This window comes from Lissotriton vulgaris, chromosome 2_1 (assembly GCF_964263255.1).
Source record: "Lissotriton vulgaris chromosome 2_1, aLisVul1.2, whole genome shotgun sequence".
Taxonomy (NCBI): domain Eukaryota; kingdom Metazoa; phylum Chordata; class Amphibia; order Caudata; family Salamandridae; genus Lissotriton; species Lissotriton vulgaris.
Genome location: NC_141687.1, coordinates 538801284 through 538824689, shown reverse-complemented (window position 1 = coordinate 538824689; position 23406 = coordinate 538801284). Strand labels below are relative to the sequence as shown.

General features: G+C 45.2%; 1 protein-coding gene across 1 annotated transcript in view; it reads left to right on the top strand.

Moving 5' to 3' along the window:
* The window catches only part of LOC147730710 (voltage-gated delayed rectifier potassium channel KCNH8-like), a 1657143-nt gene that overhangs the window by 1292791 nt on the left and 340946 nt on the right, over nt 1-23406 (top strand). The window contains exon 11 of the mRNA XM_086955502.1: nt 13135-13349. Within this exon, the coding sequence (XP_086811628.1) occupies nt 13135-13349 (215 nt within the window). The remainder of the gene's footprint in view (nt 1-13134; nt 13350-23406) is intronic.

Here is a 23406-nt window from a genome sequence, read left to right as displayed (position 1 = left end):
CCCCATCAAAACTCGCATCATCGAACACCGCAGCAATTTCCGCTGTAAAAAAACCCATACAAAAATGTGTAAACATTATGTGGAATCCAACCACAATGAAGACTCTTTGAAGTGGGTAGTTTTAGAATCCAGTCCTAACTGCCCCAAAAATGCCCTATTCCGGAAGGAACAAAGATGGGTTCATCGACTATCTTCTGATAGCCAGGGCCTCAATGAGGACATCCCCTGGCACTCACTTTAAATCAGCCGTTCCATTAATTGTATTTAATTCTGTTCCCTGCATCCATCCTCGGCCAAGGCAAAACTCTCCCTGGTAATCTCGATGTAACACGAAATTGACCGACTTACTACTTATAATACCTCCCTGAGCCAGTTCATATACATCTAGTTTCTGACACATTACATCATGGCCGACGCGGACACTCGGTGCATTGGGTGCCCCACTCAAGGGCTGGCCATTGGCTGACTCCCTGAGGCATCTTCTGGCCATCTACTCCTTGCCCACTACATCATGGCCGCCACAGTCAGTGTTTACATCACGTGACCTTTTACACTAGGCGGCTTTATTCGTACATACGCCGGTGTTCTGCAATAACACTTACCGACAAACAGGGCTTATCCATTTGTTTTCTTTAAAGGTTATGTGCACCTAATGTAGCTTTTCATCTTAGTAAGCCTGCGTTCAGTGATCTATGTGGACCTGGTCACTTTTTGCCCTTTACAGTATGGCCGCCACAGTTATTGTTTACATCACGTGACCTTAGACGGTAGGCGGTGACGAATACAAAAACGCCGGTTCCCTTTAATAACACTTGCCGCAGAGCTGATTTATCTACTCGAGCTCGGCATTATTCTTATAAACGCCGGCGTTCTGCAACAACGCTTACCGACAAACAGGGATTATCCAATTGTTATCTCTAAATGTTATGTACATCTTAGCAAGCCTGCGTTCAGTGATCCATGTAGACCTGGTTACTTTTTGCCCTTTACAGTATGGCCGCCACAGTTATTGTTTACATCATGTGACCTTAGACGGTAGGCGGTGACGAATACACATACCCCGGTTCCCTTAAATAACACTTGCCGCCGAGCTGATTTATCTACTCGAGCTCGGCGGAGATGGGTAGGTGCTTCCACGCGGACACGGGCAGATTGAGGTGAGATATACCCTAGAATGCCACACAGGAGGTTGCAGTCACTTGCATTAGACCACAATAATACTTTTTGATTCCAACTCAGGGGTAATACTTATATCCTCCCTTTAGCTACATCTACTAGGTTCAACCCCGATGTACTGACCCGCCGACCCCTCATGTGGCAAGTAGTCCCTGACCATTAGGTGAGTAGGGAGCGTGTTCAATTCACACATCACCAATTGACTAGCCACATTGAGATATAGCCGGTGTCATTTTTACCATTACTGTTCAACTAGCCACATTGTGTGTCGATCATGTCTCTCATAAGACTGCTGTTTTTTAACCACTGTTTTTAAACCACCCTTTTCTTAAAATCACTATTTTCCTCACGTATATAGTGTGAGTGTGTGTGTTTCACACTGCACGCTGCACGCTAAAACCACTCAGGCATGTTCTGGTTGTGCTCATTGGTTTACATTACCAACAGCATGCCACACCATGTTCATGCCCTGGCGTTGACTTTTTATATGGTTTACAAGATATGATATAACCATTTATTGTTTATTTTTCTTCTGTGTCTAGGCATAGGATTATCCACAGAGGTAATTTACACCACACACATGACACGAGCATGTTGTTGATTTTACTTATTTTTCACTTTGATGAGGTCCTGATGAATCGCGGGTGATTTTTTCCCCAGTGCGAGAAACATGTCGACCAGTCTCACTTCTAGTCTCCTCTAGGGTCACTCGACCTAACCTGTTGATACCTAGCGAGCTAGCATCACGTTTTTAATTGCAGTAGGGGGACCCCCAGAATAAAGGGAATTCCGGTACCCCGTGCTACATTTTAATCACTTTACCAGGCAACTTGCTATCCCGCCCACACACCCGCACTTCACCATAAGGCAGTTGGATACAAAAGATCTCCGCCAAAGAGCCCCTCTCTGAGGTGAGCCCGTCGGGGGTTGCACCGGACTCCCCGACGAGGAGCAAACGCCTATGATGAAGCATGACACCCTTCTGGGTGTGTGAGGCAACTACATCCAACAAAATGGATGCCCAAGGGTGTCATACATACACCTTCGGTCACGCCAGCTAACCCACTTTTCTCTGTTTATAGGAACAGTTCAGCAAACTCCTCTATTGCGTTATCTGTACTTGATACAGACACATGCTGATACTGGACCTTCCACCCTACTGAGTGGTAATTGGTGTCCGTAGATCGATAGATCATTTTCCCCCCTCTTTGATAAGTTGCTACAGCATCTCATATGTTATCAACATAGATCCCTGGCCTAACCTATACATATATAAGTAACGGGAGGGTTTTCAATGTCTTTTTAATTGGGACCTACAATAGGGGGGAAAGTTGGCAGTGCTGTAACTGAGGCCACCTTGTTTCCCAACAGTCTCTCCAGCGTGGCCTGGATTGCACCCATTGATCATCTTCCATCAAGCGGACAGTCATGGTTGACATAACCTGCATTATTGATCCGAATCACGTCATATGCTCTTTCACTGTGGCCTTCTTCATGTGTGATTTGTAATCGTCCAATGGAATGAAATGTAGTGTCATGCAGAGGACATTTCTTGTAATTCTGTGGCAGCCATTGCAATTTTATTATATTGAATTAACCAAGATGCTTGCTGTCGTAGTCATATACTTTCAGAAGGTCTATATTATAGCCTTATAGACCACCGTAGCAGGCTATACCGGCTATTAAAGATCCGCTCCATCGTTAAAGGCCGGAGCTGAAGGCAAGGGACTTTAACAAGGGAGGGGGACTTTAATAGCCGGTAAAGCCCAGCTACGAAAGGCTATAAGGCTATTAGAACATTCTGCTACTAGAGGGCAGAATGTTTTAACAAATAAAACAAAGGTGTCTCGGAGCCGAGGGGATTTAAATCCCCTCGAGCTCCGAGAGGCCTTGGTTCACAGACAAAAGCAACATTGGAATGTTGCTCTGCGGGCCTTTACAAGCCCGTAGAAGCATGGAGAACTCCATTATATTCAATGGAGTGTTCCATATTCCAATGTTCTAATATAGCCTTATAGCCCGCCGTAGCGGGCTATATCGGCTATTAAAGACCCGCTCCAGCTTCGGCTCAGGCCTTTAACAAGGGAGTGGGACTTTAATAGCCTGTATAGTCCAGAGTTATAAGGCTATTAGAACATTCTGCCACTAGAGGGCAGAATGTTCCAATAAATACAACAAAGGCCTCTCGGAGCCCGAGGGGATTTAAATCCCCTCAGGCTCCGAGAGGCCTTTGTGAAAACATTGAAATGTTGCTTTATGGGCCTTTATCGGCCCGTAGAAGCACAGAGCACTCCATTTTCTTCAATGGAGTGCTCCACATTCCAATGTTCTAATACTGATTATATTTGGTTATTGTGCTTCTCTGTCGATGTATCAGTCATATTTCTTTATTTCTGCATCAACAGGCAGTAGTCCGGTGTACCTGGCCACTCTCTTGAACCTACAAGTAATGAGCAAAATTTTATAGAGGGCCAGCCCCTGGATGTGGACTGGACTGACAAGACTGGTTGTTTCTACAAAGTTAAGAGTTAACTGATAACAAAGCTCTCCCCATAGGCTTGTCTAGTTTTTTCTCTATTGACCGGGTGCAAGGGGCACAGGTTTCCTGGTCTTCCTATAGAGCTCCTAACTAGCACACTTGACTTTAGAGAAACAACATCCCATTCTGTAGGTGACACAGACAAATGCCCCATCCTTCGTAATAGGAGAAAGACTGTTGGGAGCTGGGGGAGTAGGCCCCAGTGCCATAGCATGCACGCCCCAGCCCAGATCTCTAGTGGCCTATTTTGAAAATTCCTGATCTACTCCAATAACCAAGCTGGAATCCTTCCAGATAGGGCCTGTGATATTGCATGCAAATCATGACATATTCCAGTGATGTTTGAATAAGTTATCACACTAAATCCAGATCTACTGACTTTGCAGATTCTTATTTGTCTTTGCGTGGACATGTGCGGAGCAGCGTATGGTACGATAAAGGGCAAGGCCAAGATTCGAATCAACAGCACAGGCAGCTGCTGAGCATGGCCTTCAGGTCCAAGTGGCCAGGTCATGGAACCCACTGTCCCACCCCCAAGTCTTCTACAGTAGGAGCAGGCACTTTTACCTCCCCTGCTGCCTGAGGCTCCTCCCTGTTCGGCCCAGTCCCAGGGTAGCTCATTTATTCCTTGTATTGTTGGAGTTTATACTACTTGCCAGCACAGTTTGACAATAACAATATGGCTTAAAGTTTTCTTAATGCCAAACTGCTAATCAATGAATGTTGCTATGACAGGTTTGAAGACAAAGAAAGCATTATTTAGTGGAATACAAAGAGCCATGCACATGAATCCTGAAAGACCACTGCACTATTATCTAAAAAGACTGGTAGATTGTTTAAATGTTACTATTTTGTATTTCAGTAGATACAAACAAAATAAACCTTGTTGAAGGCAGGCACAATAAATGTGGTAGATTAGCATGTTCATGTAAATAGATAGTGTTAGAAATTGGGGTCTCTAGTTGTCAGTGGCTGGCCACAGTCCAAGTAGGGACCCTTTTTCCCAAGTCAGAGTAAGGGCGCTACACCCTTTGATAACCCCTGCTCAACCCTTTGGTAACGTAGCACGAGCAGCTAGGCTTATCTCAGAGGCAGTGTGTAAAGCATTTATAATCATACACAGTAACACAGTGAAGGACACTACAAAGGCACACCACACAAGTAGTTATAAAAAATAAGTATCTTTATGTATAGATTTAACACAAGACCAATAACGGTAAAAAGCCACAATACTAAAAACGGGGGGTACTCTTGAAAAGCTGGAAAAGGAGTTCAAAGTGTTCACATAGGGGCTCAGTTCAAAGCAGGGTTCTCTGTGACTCTTTTACTTACAAAGTACCTAGATTTTGTAGCAAAACAAGCAAAATGTCGCAAATGAGCTGTAGCGATGATTTTCCCCACGCTAGGCCGGCGATGCGTTGAATCCTTGCCGCAAGGGAGGATGATGCGCCGGTCTGAGGGTGCGTGCGGGGCAAAGCGACAGATTTCTTCACACTAGGCCAGCGATGCGTTGAATAATTGCCGCGAGGGAGGATGATGCGCTGACCCTGTTGCGTGTGCAATCTTGTTGTGATGAAAGAAAATGGCGCCCCTCGAGGGAGCGACGATCCGGGTGTAATGCGAGGAAAATGGCGAACGCATGGCGTCCGCGCTGCAATGAGCTCGATGTGATGATCCAGGGTTAGCAAGCCTTCGAAAAGCCTGCAAACGTGCGATGCAATGATCTCTGGGGTTAGCGAGCACTTTGTGGCCCGCTAGCGTGCAATGCGATGATCTTTGCTTTGGATTTTTCTTACGCTCTTCAACTGCGGCAGCTCGCAAACAGCCGTTAGCGTCGATTTTCAGCACCCTCTTCTCTGTAGTAGAACTAGAGGACTTGGAACTCACAGGAGCCTCACCTGCAGATAGAAATCCTCGCTGGGAGGAATCAGGAGGCTGGTGGGGGAGTCAGATGTGCCTGTGACTCCAGCAGGAGGCTAACTCTCTTCTAGCCCTTAGGTGATTGCTTAGCAAAATAAAAGTCTCTCAAAAGTCCTTTTCCCTCTTCTTCCAAGTCCAAGGGGAACTACTGCAGGCCAATCGAAGAAACAGCAAGGTCAAGGACAGTCCTCTCCTGCAGATTCCTTCAGTAACACGGACCGAGGTCCCTCCAGGAGCAATACAAAAATCAGGGGTTTGGGCACAGATATTTATACCCCAAAAGTCTTTGTTCTCAAAAGTCTCTAGTCACTAAAACCATCCAGAACCAGTTCTGCTCAGGCCTGGAGCACTTTGTTTACCAGGCTGCATCCTTCCTTTCAGAAAGAGGGGGTCTGCCATCAGACGCACAGTAGGAGGTTGAGCCAGCATTCACCTTGCCAGGCACAGCCCTATTCAGGTCAAGGAGCTACCCCTCCCCAGTACTCAATGCAGATCTCTCTATTCAACCCGGGTCTGACTCAGCCTTTCTTGTCCCTCTAAACCTAGACAGTCAATACACATAACAGTAGAGAACACTGGAAGGCTTAGGCAAGAAAATACCTACTTTCTAAAAGTGGTATTTTCAAACACAGACATTAAAACCAACTTTGCTAAAAGATGTATTTTATTATTCTGAGCTCAGGCATACTAAACTCGAATTTCTACCATGTTCCCTGAGACAGTTAGGACTAAAAGATGTAATAGCCAATCTTCCCATTCTAGCCTATGGAGAACAGGTAGCCTTGCAGCAGTGAAAAACAAAATGGAGGGTAATTCACTACCAGCCCAGGACATGCTACACATCTCAAGCCATGTCCTACCTAACACACTCAATACAGCTACCGTAGGGGTGACTGACATGATGGTAAGGGAAGGTTCAGGGGCTGGGAAGTGTGGGCACTTCACAGCCAAGATGGCAGTTCTGGACTGCACGCAGACACTACAGTGGCATGTCTGAGGTACACTTTACAAGCTGCTTCTGTGGGTGGCGCAAACCAGCTCTGCAGGCCCACCAGCAGCATTTGGGTTACCAGCCCAGGGCACACACTGGCCACACTACCAGGGACTAACTGGCAAACCAAATAAGCCAATCAGGGATACACCAATTTACAGTCATATTTACACAGGGAGAGCATATGCACTTCAGCACTGATCAGCAGTGGTAAAGTGCCCAGAGTCATAAAACCAACAACAACAGGTCAGAAAAAATGCAAGAGGAAGGCAAAAAGTGTAGGTATGACCCTGCAAAAAGAGCCATTTCCAACAGATAGCCTGAAAGCTTGTCTCTTTCACCCTCTCTGTTATTTTTTTTACCTTTCACTTTCTATTTTTCTTCTGTCATTTGCCCTTCAAACCTGTTCCTGTCCACCATTTTCTTTTTAAATTCTATCACATCTCCATTTTCGTTACATGTTGTGTTTTTGCACTGTCTTGTTCTACAGCCCTGCTGCCTCCTGCAAGCTTAGCTTTCTGTTTTTTCTTTAAAAATGCTCTTTGGGTGGCCTAGAACTCATGGTGATAAAAACGCAGTGTATTACAAGACTGTCATAATTGAGTTATTGAGCTGCAGTGGGTCCTAACACTTCTGGCGCTTGGTGCCACTGCACATGCTGCGATAATGATAGCTATGCCTCTGTGGCTCGAACTCTCTTACATAGGAAAAGATGAGCAGGAAGACCTAACTTCTCACACACACACATACATAGCAGTCCACAACACCGGCCCTGCATAACTGAACAGCTACATAACTTCTGCACACCCTTGACCTCCGCTCAGCCCTGGCAAGCACAGCCTGCATTCCCAAAGTCACAGCTGGAGGCTGCAGCATCTCTTATCTCAGCCCCCCCCCCCAACGCATGGAATGGCCTCCCTTACCACATCAGAGCCTCATGTTCGCTTCTCAAATTGGCAAGAAGATGAAAACCTGCTCTTTGATTAACCTCCAGGCACCAGCTGCCTGTCCAACTGCTAAAGCGCCTGGATACCCTCACAGGTGATTAGCGCTCTACACAAGAACTCATGTTGCAATGTTTACAAGACTTTCTTCTCTCATACATTTTGACGGGTTTGATGCATAACTTGGGATTCCTGCATGTTGATTAAATTGTAACTCTTGACTCGTAAACATGTGTTGATTCAAAATGTGTGGCAAAGTCTTAATTTCTTGTCTTTTCAGGGTTACAAACAGACTTATGATGAGACTGAATGTCCTCACCTAAGTGGTTCCATATAGACATTCTCACAGACATTTTGGGGTTTTGTAGCTACATTTGCCTCATCATGCATCCTGTTCCACAGCTCCTGCTGTTTTGAAAATCTTCTCTGCAGATCTTTCATCTAATTGACCTCTTTTTCAAATTTTGCAGATTTGAGTATGTCTCCTAATGTGCTCCATGATGTATTGGGGAAGTGTGTATGTTCCTTGTTAGGTGGGAAAAAGTATCGTGATTTCTATATGATATTAGTGAACATTGTCAAAGGTCTTCATCAAATATTTTGGTTTCATTTTATAAACCAATCACTGACCAGATAAATATTCCAAGTATTAAACTAACGTCACAGATATATATAATATGTTACTTATATAATGATCCTTTATTCTTACTTTTGCAGTCTAAGATCTTCATTTATGCTTTGGTGGGCCAGCCATAAAACCAAAGTAGAGGAGGGAATTGCTTTTTTTTAAAAAAAAAATCAATGTCCCGTAGACTCTGAGTTTTCCCCCAGCTCGTAGTGGACACAGGTAGTTCTTCCTATGAAGGACGACCGTGCTGAACATGGTTTTGGCCAGCAGGGACAAACATGGCAGATGTTGTTTCAGATGAGCAACCCTTAGCTGCCAGGTTTCCCAGGTCCATGCGTGATATGCTGATCCAGTCCAGATTTTTCCCTTTAATAAACAAGACTACAAGTCCTAGAATTCAAAGAAGAAACCAGGAGTGCAGCAGCACACCATGCACGGATCTGTCTAACTCGGCAGCGCTGGCCACCTTAACAAGCATTTACAATGCAATCGGTCTCGTCTTGGGACCTTATGTGTATTTAGCTGTGCAGCACATTAACCTGGGTGCTGAAAAATCTACTGTTCTTTAATATGGAAGGAAAATAAGCACCAAACTGTGTGACATGCCAGGTGTGCAAACACATGGAGAAAAATATTGCCTTTCAGCTGGAAATGATATAGTCCAAAGCTCTGTATTTAATATAAAATCAGGGTCTTCGGTGGTCATATCGCTGAAAATTACAAGATTTGAAAAACATATTATTGTCTACTGGTGCTCATGGAAGACAATTTCTATGGACTAGAATCGAGAGAATGCTATAGTGATTGTGGTATTTTACTGACCTCTGCAGGTAGTTTTCTATCAAGAAAGTTAAATTGAGGCAGTTGCCAGGAAGATAAAAAAAAGAAAGTCCCTAAGCAGAAAGCAATTCTGGTATTTTACTGACCACTGCCGGCCGTTTTCTATCAAGACAGTTAAATAGAGGCATTTGAACAGAAAAAAGTCCCTAAGAGGAAGCAGACAAATCCTAGGGCTGATCTCCAGAGCCCAGAAAGTACATACACATATATGCATATACTAAAGTATATACGAGAAGTCTCGAATGCTCGACCTAAAAAGGGTGTACTGGCCTTCTGATGGCTTGTCTGGCAGTTGCTGGTTGGCAGTAAAGGTTTTCTCAACGGGATTCAGTATCTCTAAAGGAAGCAAAGAAAACTCAAGATAGGCAGACACGACATGCGCCAATCCCTAGCAGATATGTCTGTACGACCCACAGCTAAATGAGGTCCGTAGTATAAAAGACAATTAAAGCCTGATTCCCTGATTTTAAATGTTAAAATCATTTTAGAGTCTTCATTTAAAAGTGCGTGTTAGTGAGATGCTCACAGATTTGAGTGTCGCACTGTTTTGCAGTGTTTTCTTTACAAACCTCAGGCGGCACGTTTTAAATTATAGCTGTCAAGGGGGGAATAAGAGACGCCTAACGTATTGAGGAAGTCTGCTTGTGCTAATGATTAGAATTGTTTTTAGATTGCCTGCAGAGTGGACAAAATGTTCTTTCCTAAAAGAAACCTTCTTTACATTATGAAACTTTTAGCTAAGAGCTATGATATGTATCAGTCCCTGTGTGTTAAAATGTAATACTAGAGAGATGAATTTCACGGCTAAATTGAATGAATTCCCATAAAATTCTTCATAATTATTTGTTGCCAATCGCAGGATTCAGTCAAGGCTTCTGCATAGTTTCATAATCCACTGGCTCATAAAACCTGCGGGTTTGATTATTGAGGTTATGCAGTATATGATCATGGGGTAAAGTTCAGAGAAGGAGGACATGGGAAAAAGCCTTTACCCACGGCTCGAACCATGCTGTGCCTTAACAGCGCGTTCTGAACCACAAATACGTCTTTACAACGCATTCCTTTACCACACGAGTCGTTACAATGACTTGCCTTCAGGAAAGCGTTTTTGATTAGGTCTCAGTCTGCGAAAGACTGTGCACATGGCAGTCGAGCTGGCGAGACTTAATGAGATAGAGGAACTTTCACTAGCGAGGTTAAGCCCCGCCCCTCTTCTCCATTGGCTGGCGTCCTAAATGGTGACCAGCCATTGGAGAAGAGGTCCTAGTGACGTTCTTTTTTCTCTCTGAGCCCCGTCCTTTTCAGACTGGGTTCCTTGACTTACTGCTGAAGTAAAAAGTTTCTTATCTTCATTATGGGGCGAAACAGCTGGCCCCATAAAGAAGATAAGGAACCTTTTACGCCAGAAATCAGTCTGAAAGGGACGGGGCTGTGTCATGGCGAGCGCTTGTTCTTGCCAGTAGCCAAGATCACACAGTACACCGAGTGAAGTCTGCGGCGTTCCCTGGGATACAGAGGCGTTGCTTTTGTAACCTCTATGTACATATATTTTCTCCCCGCTTTAAGAGGGCTTCTGGGAGCTGAAGCCTGCCCCCGGAGTTCCTGCAAAAGCCCCTCACAGCGCACGCGCTCCTCCAGATGGTACCCGGGGCTTACCTTGGAGGCAGATGTGCACTGCACGTCCAGGCGCAGCTTGAGGCCCCCGGAGCTGCGGCAGTACGCTAAGCACGCTGTGGTAAATGTAGCACACGGCTCGCCGGCTCCTCTCCAGGCCCCCGGAGCCCTCGCCCCGCCGCAGTCCTCCGCCCCCGGAGCCCTCGAAACTTCCCCTGAGTCACGGACAGCACGGCCTGAAACTGGACGGCTGGGCCTTGCTCCGCCGGCTGGGCTATGATCTGAGCCCGGCGGCCGGGCAGGAGGGGGCAGCCTCCCCCGTGACGGCGGCCCCGGGGTGCTCCTCCAGGCCCGGCAGGATGCCGCTGGGTCCCTGCTGGAGCCAGCACGAGCTGGGCCGGCTGCTGGCGCAGATCGGCGGCTCCTGCCATTGCCGCTGCTCAAGGCCTCCACCTCCCAGCCCAACGAGGCGCTGTGGCGAGACATCGCCCGGTGCCTGTCGGCCGAGGGCTACGAGCGCAGCGTGTCCCAGTGCCGGGCCAAGTGGAAGAAGCTCAAGCAGTCCTTCTACTCGGGCTGGGCGGCCCGAGCCTCTGCTCCCCAGAATACAACAAGGTCCTGAAGGGGCTGTTCGGGGTGCGCAGGCTGCCAGGTAAACTCCGCAGATCACACCAGGCGGCTGCTGGAGCTGCATGTTTACATGAAATAGGTATATTTGGGGGAGGGCTGGAGATCACACTTGGGGTGAGGGGAGGCTGCTGGATCCGAATGTTTACGTGAAATAAGTATATGTGGGGGAGGGCTGGAGATCATACCTGTGGCGGGGCTGCTGGAGACGTATTTATTACATAAACTAAGTATATCTGGGGGAGTGCTGCTGGAACCACATGGTTTACAAAGTTAATGCCACGTCGAAATTTACAGTATTCGGTCAGGCAAACACACAAAGTATCCACAGGCATTCACACGAGCGATACAATCTTTTAGTTAACTTTACCACCGCTCTTAAAGTGTAGCTCACCCACTTAAAACTTTACAAATGCAGAGAAAGATGGAATAATGTAGCACATTCGTACCCGAGTTCATTTATTTAATACTCTCTCATTGCAGTTCATTCATCCTTGGAAATACAAAAGTCAAAGCGGCAAAATGTGCTTTATGCATTTCTATGTGTCTCAATATTTACACACTTGCGCGTTTATAAGCATTGTGCGTGAAATAGATATGCTTGATGGTGCCAGAGAGTACTGGGGAGATATTAGCAAGAGAAGGCGATAATTATCGCTAACCGCAGTTAGCGTGCCTTTTCTTAACGCCGTCTATCGCGGGAAACTATCACTGTGTTAGCGGTGTATTGCCAACACGCCGCTAAAAGGCGATGTGAAATGCTGCAATGGACTGCAGTAATGAACATTAGCGCGTGAAATCCTGCAATAATTTCACAGCGCTAATGTCAGGCTTGATAATAGGGGAGTGTGGACCTAACATTATAATCCATCTCCCATAGGCATTAAAGGTATGTCAGGTTTCAATCAGGCGATAGAATATTTCGATGGTGGGAGCCAAACATGACTTTTGTCATCGCGGGACAGCTTTGCTAATAGAGCGAAGTTGTTTTAGCGACCCTTTCCGTGTGCTTTTTGTAAGGAACGCCTACCTTGCATGTCATTAGCGATAATTATCGCTGGCATGCAAGGCGAAAGGAAAACCGGCAGATAACGCTGGAAAGCTGGCGCTAACGCATGTTAGCGCTGGCTTGCTGGTAGTGCGATAAAAATATTGCTGCTATATCGGCAAAAAGAGCCGCTAAAGCGGCAATGAGGCCCTGGCTAATCTGCCCCCTGCATTTTTACTGGGGAGAGATTTTGATTTCAGTCACACCTGCGGACACCTCAACTTCCCTCAAGCTGTTTCAGAGGCAATTGAGATCTATGCAGCGATCAAGTCCTATGAATGAAGTCTTAGCTGGCTCAGATATTTTTTCTAAACCAGGTTCAACAGTCGGGAACGAGGAGGTTCGGTTTACCTGGGCCTCAAGGTTAATGGTGCCTAAAATATAGACATTTCTATTCACTGGGCAGTCAACGAAGCTAAAAATAAATTTTTTATTATGACTCGATGTTTCAAAATCTGGGAGTGGCCGAACTCCTCGTGGCCTCTGAGACAGTCTGTCCACAACAGCGAAGTCTTTCAGAAAGACCTTTTTTGCCCCTTCTCTTGACAGCCTCCCACTGACATCTAACACATTGCATTTTCATAAATGTAAAAAATGTGGGTGGGCATTTATGGTAGAAAATCACAGACCAGGAGAAAACTGATTACTAAAAATGTACATACGCACTGAGGACAGGGTCAGAAAAAGCTCATACGCAAACCATTCAATGTCCAGCACCACCATGAATACATTCAAAACTGTACCAAAATGCTATCTAGGTTCGTATCTGCACAGTGTCTGAATTGCCTTGTTTCCTGTAACTTTCAGGTAAAGGGGATTTGATTGGCTCTGACTTCATGAATAAGGACCGAGTGATTAAGACGAATGCCAACGTGAAGGCGCTGACCTACTGCGACCTCCAGTACATCAGCTTGAAGGGGCTCAGGGAGGTGCTCGAGCTCTATCCAGAGTACTCACAGAAGTTCATCGCCGAAATCCAGCACGACCTGACCTACAACCTGCGCAAGGGGAGCGAAGCAGATGTAAGTAGCTCTGGCAGCCGCCACAGAGTTCATCATGCACAGAACCTGCATTGCCACCTGGGTGACGATCCGAATAATGGAAAATAACAAGCAAGGGTCAAAGTCTTGATAAAGTGTGCAGTAAAATCCAGTAGCTTTTGAGTGTAGCCATAAAACCACTATTTCCCCCACCATCCACATGCATCCAATTATTTGCCTATGTGAGTGTTTTACTCAATTCACAGCGCTTGTAAATACTGTGGCTCGAGGAGGCCCTGATCTGGGTGAGACTCATTTGGGATAGACCTATCTAGCTGCTATTTGCAAATTTAGAATTGCGAACTGCCAACATTATTTCACCGTAGGCGAAACGCACGCCTGGTTCAGAGGTGGGCTGAGAGGTTCTTAGGTGAGTGACGGCGTTTCATCAGTTCATCTCTATACCTTGGCCCATCGAGATTCTGGGAATCATTCAACACAGATGCACCAGTCTGCTCCCACCTAGACCCCATCTTATTCATTCTTCTTCCCCTCCACCATCCCTTACTCCACCTTCTCCACCTTCCTCTCCTCCGCAGGGTCACCCTTCACCACACTCACCTTGGGGTTCCCCACATTTGCTTCGTGGGGGAGGAGGAAGTCCTTTATATCCTTTAGATCCTCATAAGACCTTTTTCGTGTCTGAGTCTTAGGAAGACCTCTGGGATATTTATAATGTTGACTCACCTAGTGACACTGATCTGGACCTCTGATTAAGGACATGCTGAAAACCACTCTTGAAACTTTCAAGAAGTCAATCAAACCAGAGTGGGGACTCCTAGGGTGTGCAACAATATAAAGCTTTGCCCTCAGATAATTCCTTGGATCGGATATCAGTTCCCCCTATACTCCATGGTAGTACACAGCCCATAAGCGTGCCAATGCTCAGGGTACCGGAGACGCTCCACCTCCAGACAAAGAGAGCAAGAGTGATGAGGCTGATAAACGTGTTTCAGCTCAATCAGGCTCCCATTGGTGTATTGCGAGTTCTATTGACCTGCTCTCCAGGTACGAAGGGTCGCAAATGGATGAAATGTAGGAGCTCCTCCAACACCTCTGGGATAGCTAGTCAAGATTTCTATGATACTAAAACACTTTTGACAATAAGTCCAACAGACAGGATTCCTGATAACATAACTGACTTATTAACAGAACTTGACTTTCAAGGGGATCTGTCAGAAGACAGTAGCCTTAAGATGAAGTCCAAATTTACTCCTCACCTCCAAAGTGGTGATAATATTGATATGTTCCACCAGATGGTCACACGTATCCTAGATCAGTGGGCAGAAGAACAACAAATGAAGTAGAGGCTATCTGTTAGAAATAAGGTAACCAGTGCAGAGGAGGAAGCATTCAATCAGCCAAGAGAAGATCAAGACATTTTTAGAGAAGCTGATAAGGGAGGAAATGCGATCATTATGAACGGAAAGGATTATAATAATGAGATTTTGGTCCAACTTAGTGATACGAAGAAGTATGAGAAATTGACTAGTAACCCTGTAGGCACCACAACCAAGGATATCAATACTAACCTTACATTTTGGTTTGATAGACAACTCATGAATGATGATGAGTCTGTGTACTTGAGAGTGGATAAACCCCAATACCCTTGTTTTTATACTCTACCGAAACCTCACAAAAATGCCCTGTTCCTACCGGAGACACTTATTATTTCTGGAATTGGTGGTCTGACTGAGAATTGTCTGAATCTGTTGACATATTTTTGAGATCCCATTTCCGTACATTAGAGATACCAAACATATTGTTAATATACTCATTGATGGAAATTGAGAAACAGGAACGGTGCTGGTGACATTAGAGGTACTATCTCTATATGCTAACATTGAACACAGATGGGGTAGTGAGGCTTTGGAATTCTTTCTCAGGAAAAGTCCTGCAAACTTTTATGAGCACATGGAAATTCTTCTTGAAATGGCTTATTTAATTTTGTCAAACAGTGTATTTTTACTTGACAAAAATTGGTATAAAAAATCCTGCGGGACTTCTATGGCTTCAAGATTTGCATCTTCGTATGTATGACTCTTTATAGGGTGGTAAGAGGAATGACATATCTGTGGTCCAGGAGATGCTGAATGAACATCTATATACTATTACTATTATACAAAGAGAGCTGAAACCTTTCAGGCGGGGAAATTCAGGAACCACAGCACCAATCACAACACACAATACAGCATTGGAAAGGGCAGTTGCAGCAGAAGGACATAGGCTATACAGATGCCCACCAAATACATTTGAAAGGTAAAAGAACCTTACCAGCAAAGTAGTCCCTTGTGGGCGTGGGCGTGGGCGAGGCGCGGCATGACGACAAAAAAAAAGCGTTCCTTAAACGTGTGCGTTGTGCTGGGGGCGTGTGCTGGGGGCGTAAACAAGGCCAATGGGCACGGCAATTGCAATTGCGCGGCACCAAGGGGTGTGGCCAATGGGCGCGACAAATGGCAACAACGCAGCACATCCCCCCCAAAAAAACGTGCCTTGGAGCGTGTGGAAAACAAACGTGTGCGTTGGCCCGGGGGCGTGACCAAGGCCAATGGGTGCGAATCGCGCAGGAGAAAGGGGCGTGGCCAATGGGCGTGGCAATTGCCGGGGCTTAGGCGGGGGCAGACGCGACTGATCGTGCCTGCGGGGACAATAACTGCACAGTATCCTGCGCGCTGTCAGCCAGTCAACTCTCTGCATAAAGGACAGTGCCTGCAGGGACACTAACTGCAGCATCTCCTGCGCGCTGTCACACACTCAACTCTCTGCATAAACGAATTGACACCAGGCGCACAACATCAACCAGGGCTGGAGCCGGGCTCAGGCGGCGGATGACGCGACTAAGGGCGCTTGCTGGGACACTAACCTTTGAACTAACTGCACTTTCCCACACGCGCAGCGTCTCCAGCGCTCGCTGTCACCCACTCAACTCTCTGCATCAACGACTTTAAACCACAAGCACAACATCAAACAAAACTGGAGCCGGGCCTCAAGCGGGGGATGACGCGATTCAGCGTGCCTGTGGGGACACGAAATTTACAACTGAATGCACTTTCACAAACGCTTACCTATGGAAGTGGAGTACATATACACTAGAGACATCTGCTAATACTTCTTACTCCGAAGTACACACAGCATCTGCACACACATGCCTAACTATTTTGACACTTCATGCTAAAAATGTTGTCTACCGCGAGATTTTAAAATACATTTCCCTTGCCTATTACACACATTGCACGCATTCTATTTCATACTCGGACAACGTCGGGACCGGCTGCTAGTATTATATATGTTACTGGGGCCATTTTATTGGTGATATTTTTATGATGTTTACTGGATCCTTTAAACAACTGCTAACATTTTCCACGTTTGTGAATGATTACCTCCATAACCACAAATTTACCTTGAATTTTGACACTGAGAACATTTATTTCCTAAATGTAGAAGTTTAAATAACGGAGAAAAGAATTGAGAGTGGGTTGCGTAGAAAAAAAACATCATGTAACACAGTGCACCATGCTAGTAGTGCACACCCAAGGATGCAATTGAAGGGGATCCCTTAATGCGAGATGGCGAGGGCCAGGATAAACTGCAGTGAGGAACACACATTTTTAAACACTATCACAGATATGGAAAATAGATTCAGTAGGATGGATTGTAGTTAATAGAAAATCCAACATGCTTCTCATAGAGCATTACACCTCAATAGGGAAAGTACACTCAGGTCCTTATTACAAATACAATGGTTCTGGGACCACCGTACGCATGGTGGCAGTCTAACCACTGCTACCCCTGGATCCAGGATCTGCCGCAGTGGTGGCAGTGAGTATTGGGGGCCGAATTTGTGGCGGTGCCGGCATCGCCAAGCATACAACCTGCCTTTCCATCGAGCATTTCATGACAGTGAGCCTGACATGAAATGTGTGGCAAAAAGGTAGGGAAAGGGGCACCTAACAGGGTACCCGGGCAAATCTGTGCAGCCCACAAGTCCTTGCTCCCATGTGCACTGTATGGCAAGCATGGCATGGTGCATGCCACACAGTGCATACAATGTGGCAGTGATCCCACAGTGGGTGCATGACTGCTGGCTGTAATCCTCAGCAAAGCATTATGCCAATGTAGAACCGCCACCACACCGCCTGCCGGCCCTGGATTCTAATTGGAATCCAGTGGGTGGATGCACCAGGGGTTTGGCGGACCTTGTGTGGATGCAGTGGTGGTGGTCCCAAAGGAGGACCACCAATGTCGTAACCAAACCCTAAGTGACAATCAGAAGAGGCATGCAAGCTCAGTATTAGGTGGATCACAAATGATGGTGCTGACACAGGCAGACCGATCCGCATTCTTTACAAACTTTGGAATAGACTACCTGGAGATTTCATGATGGTGGGTTGGATTACAAAAAAAACAAGCATCACATTCAGAAGGGGTCTAATGTTACGAAATATAGTCAGCCCTAATTTCCCAAAGACTAAGGAACCGGCCAATTGGCTTATGAAAGTCAGCAGAGGCTTTTTCAAGTGTGGAAACTGTGATGTTTGTATATATGCAGAGGCTAAGAAAATGGTATTTCAATGAAATACGGCCATTACATACAAAATACACATAAACATTTCATGTTCCAACAAATATGTTGTACATATCATTGTAGGCAAATGTGGATTGGTGTACATTGGCAGTACCATAAGGACATTGAGGGAACGGTTTATGGAACATATTAGAGCTACCAGATTTAAGGATAAGAGATACCAATTAGACTTACATTCCTCTTGTGATTTGATTAAATGCCATGGTGTACGGCATATTCCACTGGATCGAAGACATGGAAATGAGGAGCTAACCCTCTAAAGAGCAGAGGCAATGTGAATATTAAGATTTAAAGGTATAGAAAGTGGTCTCAACAGTGACCAAGATTTACAGTAATTTGTAAGTACATATTGACACACTGTGCATTTAAGCTAACATCTGCTATATGCTGGGTCCCTTATGTAATGATAGATAATTTGATGATTTATACTGTATTCAAATATGTACTATGAAGGGCAGGTTAATTTGCCATGTGGGGTTTTTCTGTATTACATGATCATTTTCAGTTTTCATGAATTGGTATTTCATTTATTATGTTTTACATAGCTTACTCTGTCTTGCTTGTGTAACAATTTCATCGAGCGGATGTGACTCAGAGTTGTCTCTTTTAACCCCTTCCCCCTCTCCTTAATTTATAACTCTTTATGGATATGGACTAGCAAGTTAGAGGATTCTTCCATAAATCTTAATATTGCTCTTTCTGATAGTCCTAGAAAGGCGCTTTGTCATTCTAAAGCCCGAGTCACCCATTTTTTTAAATCACTACAAGGTTCACCTTTTAAGTTTTACAAATAGATATAAGACGTATGCAGGATCCATACACAACTGGTTTTAAACCAATCATCTCAAGATGGTGGCCTTAGATTTTGATTTATGCTGGAGGTGTGTCCTTCCTTTATGTTGATGCTTACATGTCTGCATCCAGGGTGCATTGGCTCATCCTATTTCTATGTTATTCATCGCACACTATAAGATGGTTCTTAATGTGAATGCTAACACTCTGTACTAGATGATGTGACTGGAAGCAAGACTTAATAAAGTAAGTGGATACTGTAGGATTCTTTAGCTCCTTATTGGTTTTCCTACGTATGTGGGTCCAATAGTACTAACACGCAAAACCTTTTTTACAGTGATACCTCATACTCGGCGCACACTACAGCTGAGGATTTATTTATTGACTCCAATTCGATTATTGTCTTTGTTAGTGTGAGTCGTGCATACATTATTACCCAGTCCATTGATTTTAAATTAAATAAGTGATGGGGTATGTGGTCACCACTTTTTTGGCTCACAGGGTGAGTGGTGGTCCTCTTACATTTTTCATATATTTGAGAAGTGGAGCATATGAATCAAAATGTGACTTTACAAAGATTTGGTGCTACTTGGTAATTGGGACCGTAGTAACACTAGCAGGGTCTCTGATATAATGTAATGGTAATCTGATTCTGTTCTAATTTTCAGCCTCTTGATCAGATAGTGTATTATAATGGTGTGAATATTATGCGCTTGTGGAAGTTGAGAGCTATAAGGTTGGTTTTCTTTTTGGTCTTCTGTGATGCTATATTTGGAAACTTTCTTTATGATCAGGCGTGACAAATTATGGTTTTGGGCCTATGTGTATTACTTGAGTAACCCAGCCTAAACACAAGATCTCGAATTGTATTGCAATTAGAAGTATTCTTGTGATTACTTTTACACAATAAACTTGCTTTCATTTAGTCTTGCACTGTGGCATCAGTGATATAGTTGTATTGAAGTAAATCTGATCTTTTTTACTTTAGCCTAGTAGGGTGTACATTTATATGTACTTATGTAGGAATTCACATATGGTTTTCTTAGTAATTTTGTGTAATCTTGATCAGGTGATCTGGGATCCATTATACACGTGGTACCCTATTAAAGGTGTGGTTATAATCGGGAAATGTCAGATTTCATACATGTTTTCTAGCTCTGAGGAAGTCAAGGCGAATGATGTAGACAAAATGTATTGGCGGTTTGATGAATTAAAGAAAACTAAAGAACAAACGTGGATACTATGAGCAACACTCTCTATGTGTGTTTCTTGAGAGTGCTCATGGATACTGAGCACTGACTTTTGTTGGGGCTTTCCTAGCACCTGAAGAGTAGGTGGCTGCTCTTCCAATCTGTTTGAAGCACAACGGGGGCATTTGAGATTTATAAGTCGGGCTTGCGGTTTTATAGTATTTATTTATTAGATATCTGTAATTATCCATAATTATTTTTTGCTATTTTTATCTGTTTTTATCCATATTCATTTTTGTGTTTTGTGAAATGATTAACTTGAAATTAACTAGTATATTTCAACATTTATTTAACAGATGAAGGTACACTTGCAATAGGACATCTCATGCATTTTTGTGCTGAAAAAAGCCACGTATAATGTATCACTCATATGCAATACACTAACATGATATTAACATTTTAGTATAATACACAATTGTGACTGTTTAGCGTCATTAGAAAAACGATTCCCTGTTTTTGTAACACCTGTGCTTTAGTTTAAACAGCTAAAAAGGGAGAAAAGGAGATGATTGTCTGCCTGTATTCATAAAAATCTGTAAAAACGTAAAACCGGGAGCTTTATTAATTAAGCAAAACGTATGGGGATCTGTTGCGCCACCAGTGACTCTGGCCATCCATAACTTGTGAGCTCCTGGAACAGTACCAAAAACGAGGCCATGACCTTGTCACCGATGGGAAAAAATATGCAACACAAATATTTGGTGTGCTCTAGACACCACTGAATCAACTCGAGCGTACTCATACGATGGCAAGTGTGTGGCTGGCTTCAAGCCAGAAATAACACGGCACCTGTGCAACCTGCCCTTTGTTGGGGAGAACCCCCTTGGACTGCAGGTTAACCAGATGCTCAAAATAATGAAGAAAGACACAGACACAGCAAAGACATGGGCACGTTCCAGACACCTTCTCCCTGCATCTCCTTGTGCATGTCCCAATACAGTGGAAGTGCCATATCTACGTCCGGGAAGGCTCTATCTCCCCCAGCAGCGAGCAAACTCCTTTACAGGGCTCTGCTAGGCGGTGTTCAGGGTAACAATGTCAGGGGTAGAGGGAAGGGTGATGCAGTTAAAGCAGCTGCCCCAGCCAGTTAGTGACTCGCTGAAACTTCCGCCAATCACACTGCGCCTGTCGAGGGAAGACTATAGGCGTTTCTTCCACGATGGACGGAAGCCACCTCAGACCTGAAGGTAATCACTATCTTTGCCCAAGTATTCTGCTTGGTGCTCACCACAACCCCACCAAACATCCCACCACACAAGCATATCCTCTCTTCCCCCCAGAACGTTAGGGCCTCCTCCAAGAGGAAGTAGAGGCACTAATTCAAAAGGGGTCCATAGAGCCAGTTCCACCACACTAGTGCTGCAGGGAAGTGTACTCCCGCCCCTTTCTCATCCCTAAGAAGGACGCGTCTCTCAGGCCCATACTCTGCCTCAGATACTTGGATGCTGTATGTCAACTGACAACTTGAAAAGGGACTGTGGTAACCGCGAGTGCCCAAACCACTTCTACAAGAGGGCCTGTCAACTACAACGACTGACTCAGACAGTGACTACGAACTAGACTGCCATCTCAGCAACAGAGGAGCAGTCAACACTCACAGATCCATGCAGAAACTGTCAGGATACGAAGGTGACGTCACCCACCTCTCAAGGACAGATCCAGCGTTGACGATGCTATGGTTCAACAATTCCCTCTAATGCTACTCGCAGAGGGCTATGACGTGCACCGCTCTGCACAGAAGCACCATTAGGAAAAGGGAAGTGGATACAACAAGAAAAGAAGGCAGCAGTCCGCCACCACCGAACCTCTTCGGTCCTCTCTTTAAACTAAAGAAACTCCTCTCTCTAAACATGGAACTAAAGCTGGAAGCCTGTAAACAAAAGAAGACAGTAAGAGAGTACATGCACAACATCCACAACATCCACTCAAACTTTCCTACAGAGATAAAGAAATATACATTGTACTCACTAGCTGCCCACCCATGTACACCGGGGAGAGAGTAAGTACTGCTTCACCTGTAGCATTTGGACTCCTCGGCTGAGAGCCCTACTTGCCAAACTGTGCCAAATCCAGTTCCTGGGCCCTTGTAAATGAGTTTCAGTGCTAGAAGTAGAAGCCAGTGCAGAAAGACTTCAGAACCGCTGCCTGCACAGAAGCTGTGGTCCCCACTTGACGCAAAAACCACAACTTACACCTCAGTCTCTGATGAAGCTGCAGAGCCTCTGAAGAACCACCACTGCAGGAGTCCCGAGCACCGCGCCAACGACGTCTGTGACACTCTGCTCTGACTCCGACACCGCAGCTGTGGCCCAGTGGATCGACCCGAACACCATCAAACCAAACCTCGTGCTTCACCTGCAACACTTCATCGAAGCCACCCAGCAGTAAGGAAAAGAGGGCCATCCCGGCATCCGCTGTATCACCTCATCTACGCCCCGCAACATCTCCGGGCATCACTGCCAGGAATTGAGTCCTCACTTGCTTCAGTGACACCTCACCTCCTTTGTGCAACGCACTGTCCTCGAGTGCCGACATGCCAACGATTTGCATATCAGTAAGGAACCAACACCGCACTTTCCTCCCCAACACCTCATTTCCCCTGGGTCTTGCATTGTCTTTGATTTTCGATGTCTACAAGGTACTGTACCGGAGTCTGTGTGACTCCCAACTCTGACTTTCACTTCATCGAGGCCGGACTGACTTTATGAAGTTGTTGACATCAAGTGCAACCAGATGGCCCCTTTGGATCTATTGTTTTCTAAAAGCTATACTTCATTTGACTTTGAAAATTCATATCTTGACTTGTGTATGTTGGATATTTGTTGTTTTGGGGGGCAGGGGTGTGTGTGCGTGTGTGTGTTTGTGCATGCATGCGCATGTGTGTGTGTGTACACAAATACTTTACACGTTGCCTCTGAGATGAGCCTGATTGCTCTTACCAAGTTACCAAGGGGGGTGAGCATGGGTTATTCAGAGGGTTAACTTACTTACCCTGACTAGAGTGAGGATCCATACCTGGGCAGGGTGCAAACCACTTCCAACTAGAGATCCCATTTCTAACAAAGGGACTATCCAATTGAATCTTTGGGGGTGGTACTTGGGGGGGGGAGTCTATGTGCACCCATGATTCCGAGGCTTCTCTGCAAACGGGGCATAGATCATCTCCGAAAGTCTCCAAAAGTGTCTTTAGACCAAGTACTGCAAATTTGTTGGGTCCGAAGGGACCTGAACCTGAACTGAATATACAGTTTACGAGTCCATTGGGGGGGGGGATGATTTCATATATGGTTGGTTCATACTAAGGCAGTGGTTTGAAATCAAGGAAGTCCCTTACCAGAGAATCTCTGCTGGATAGATTTATCTTAACTATAGAATCTTACCCTTCTACTGGCTTATTAGAATTCTGTGGTTA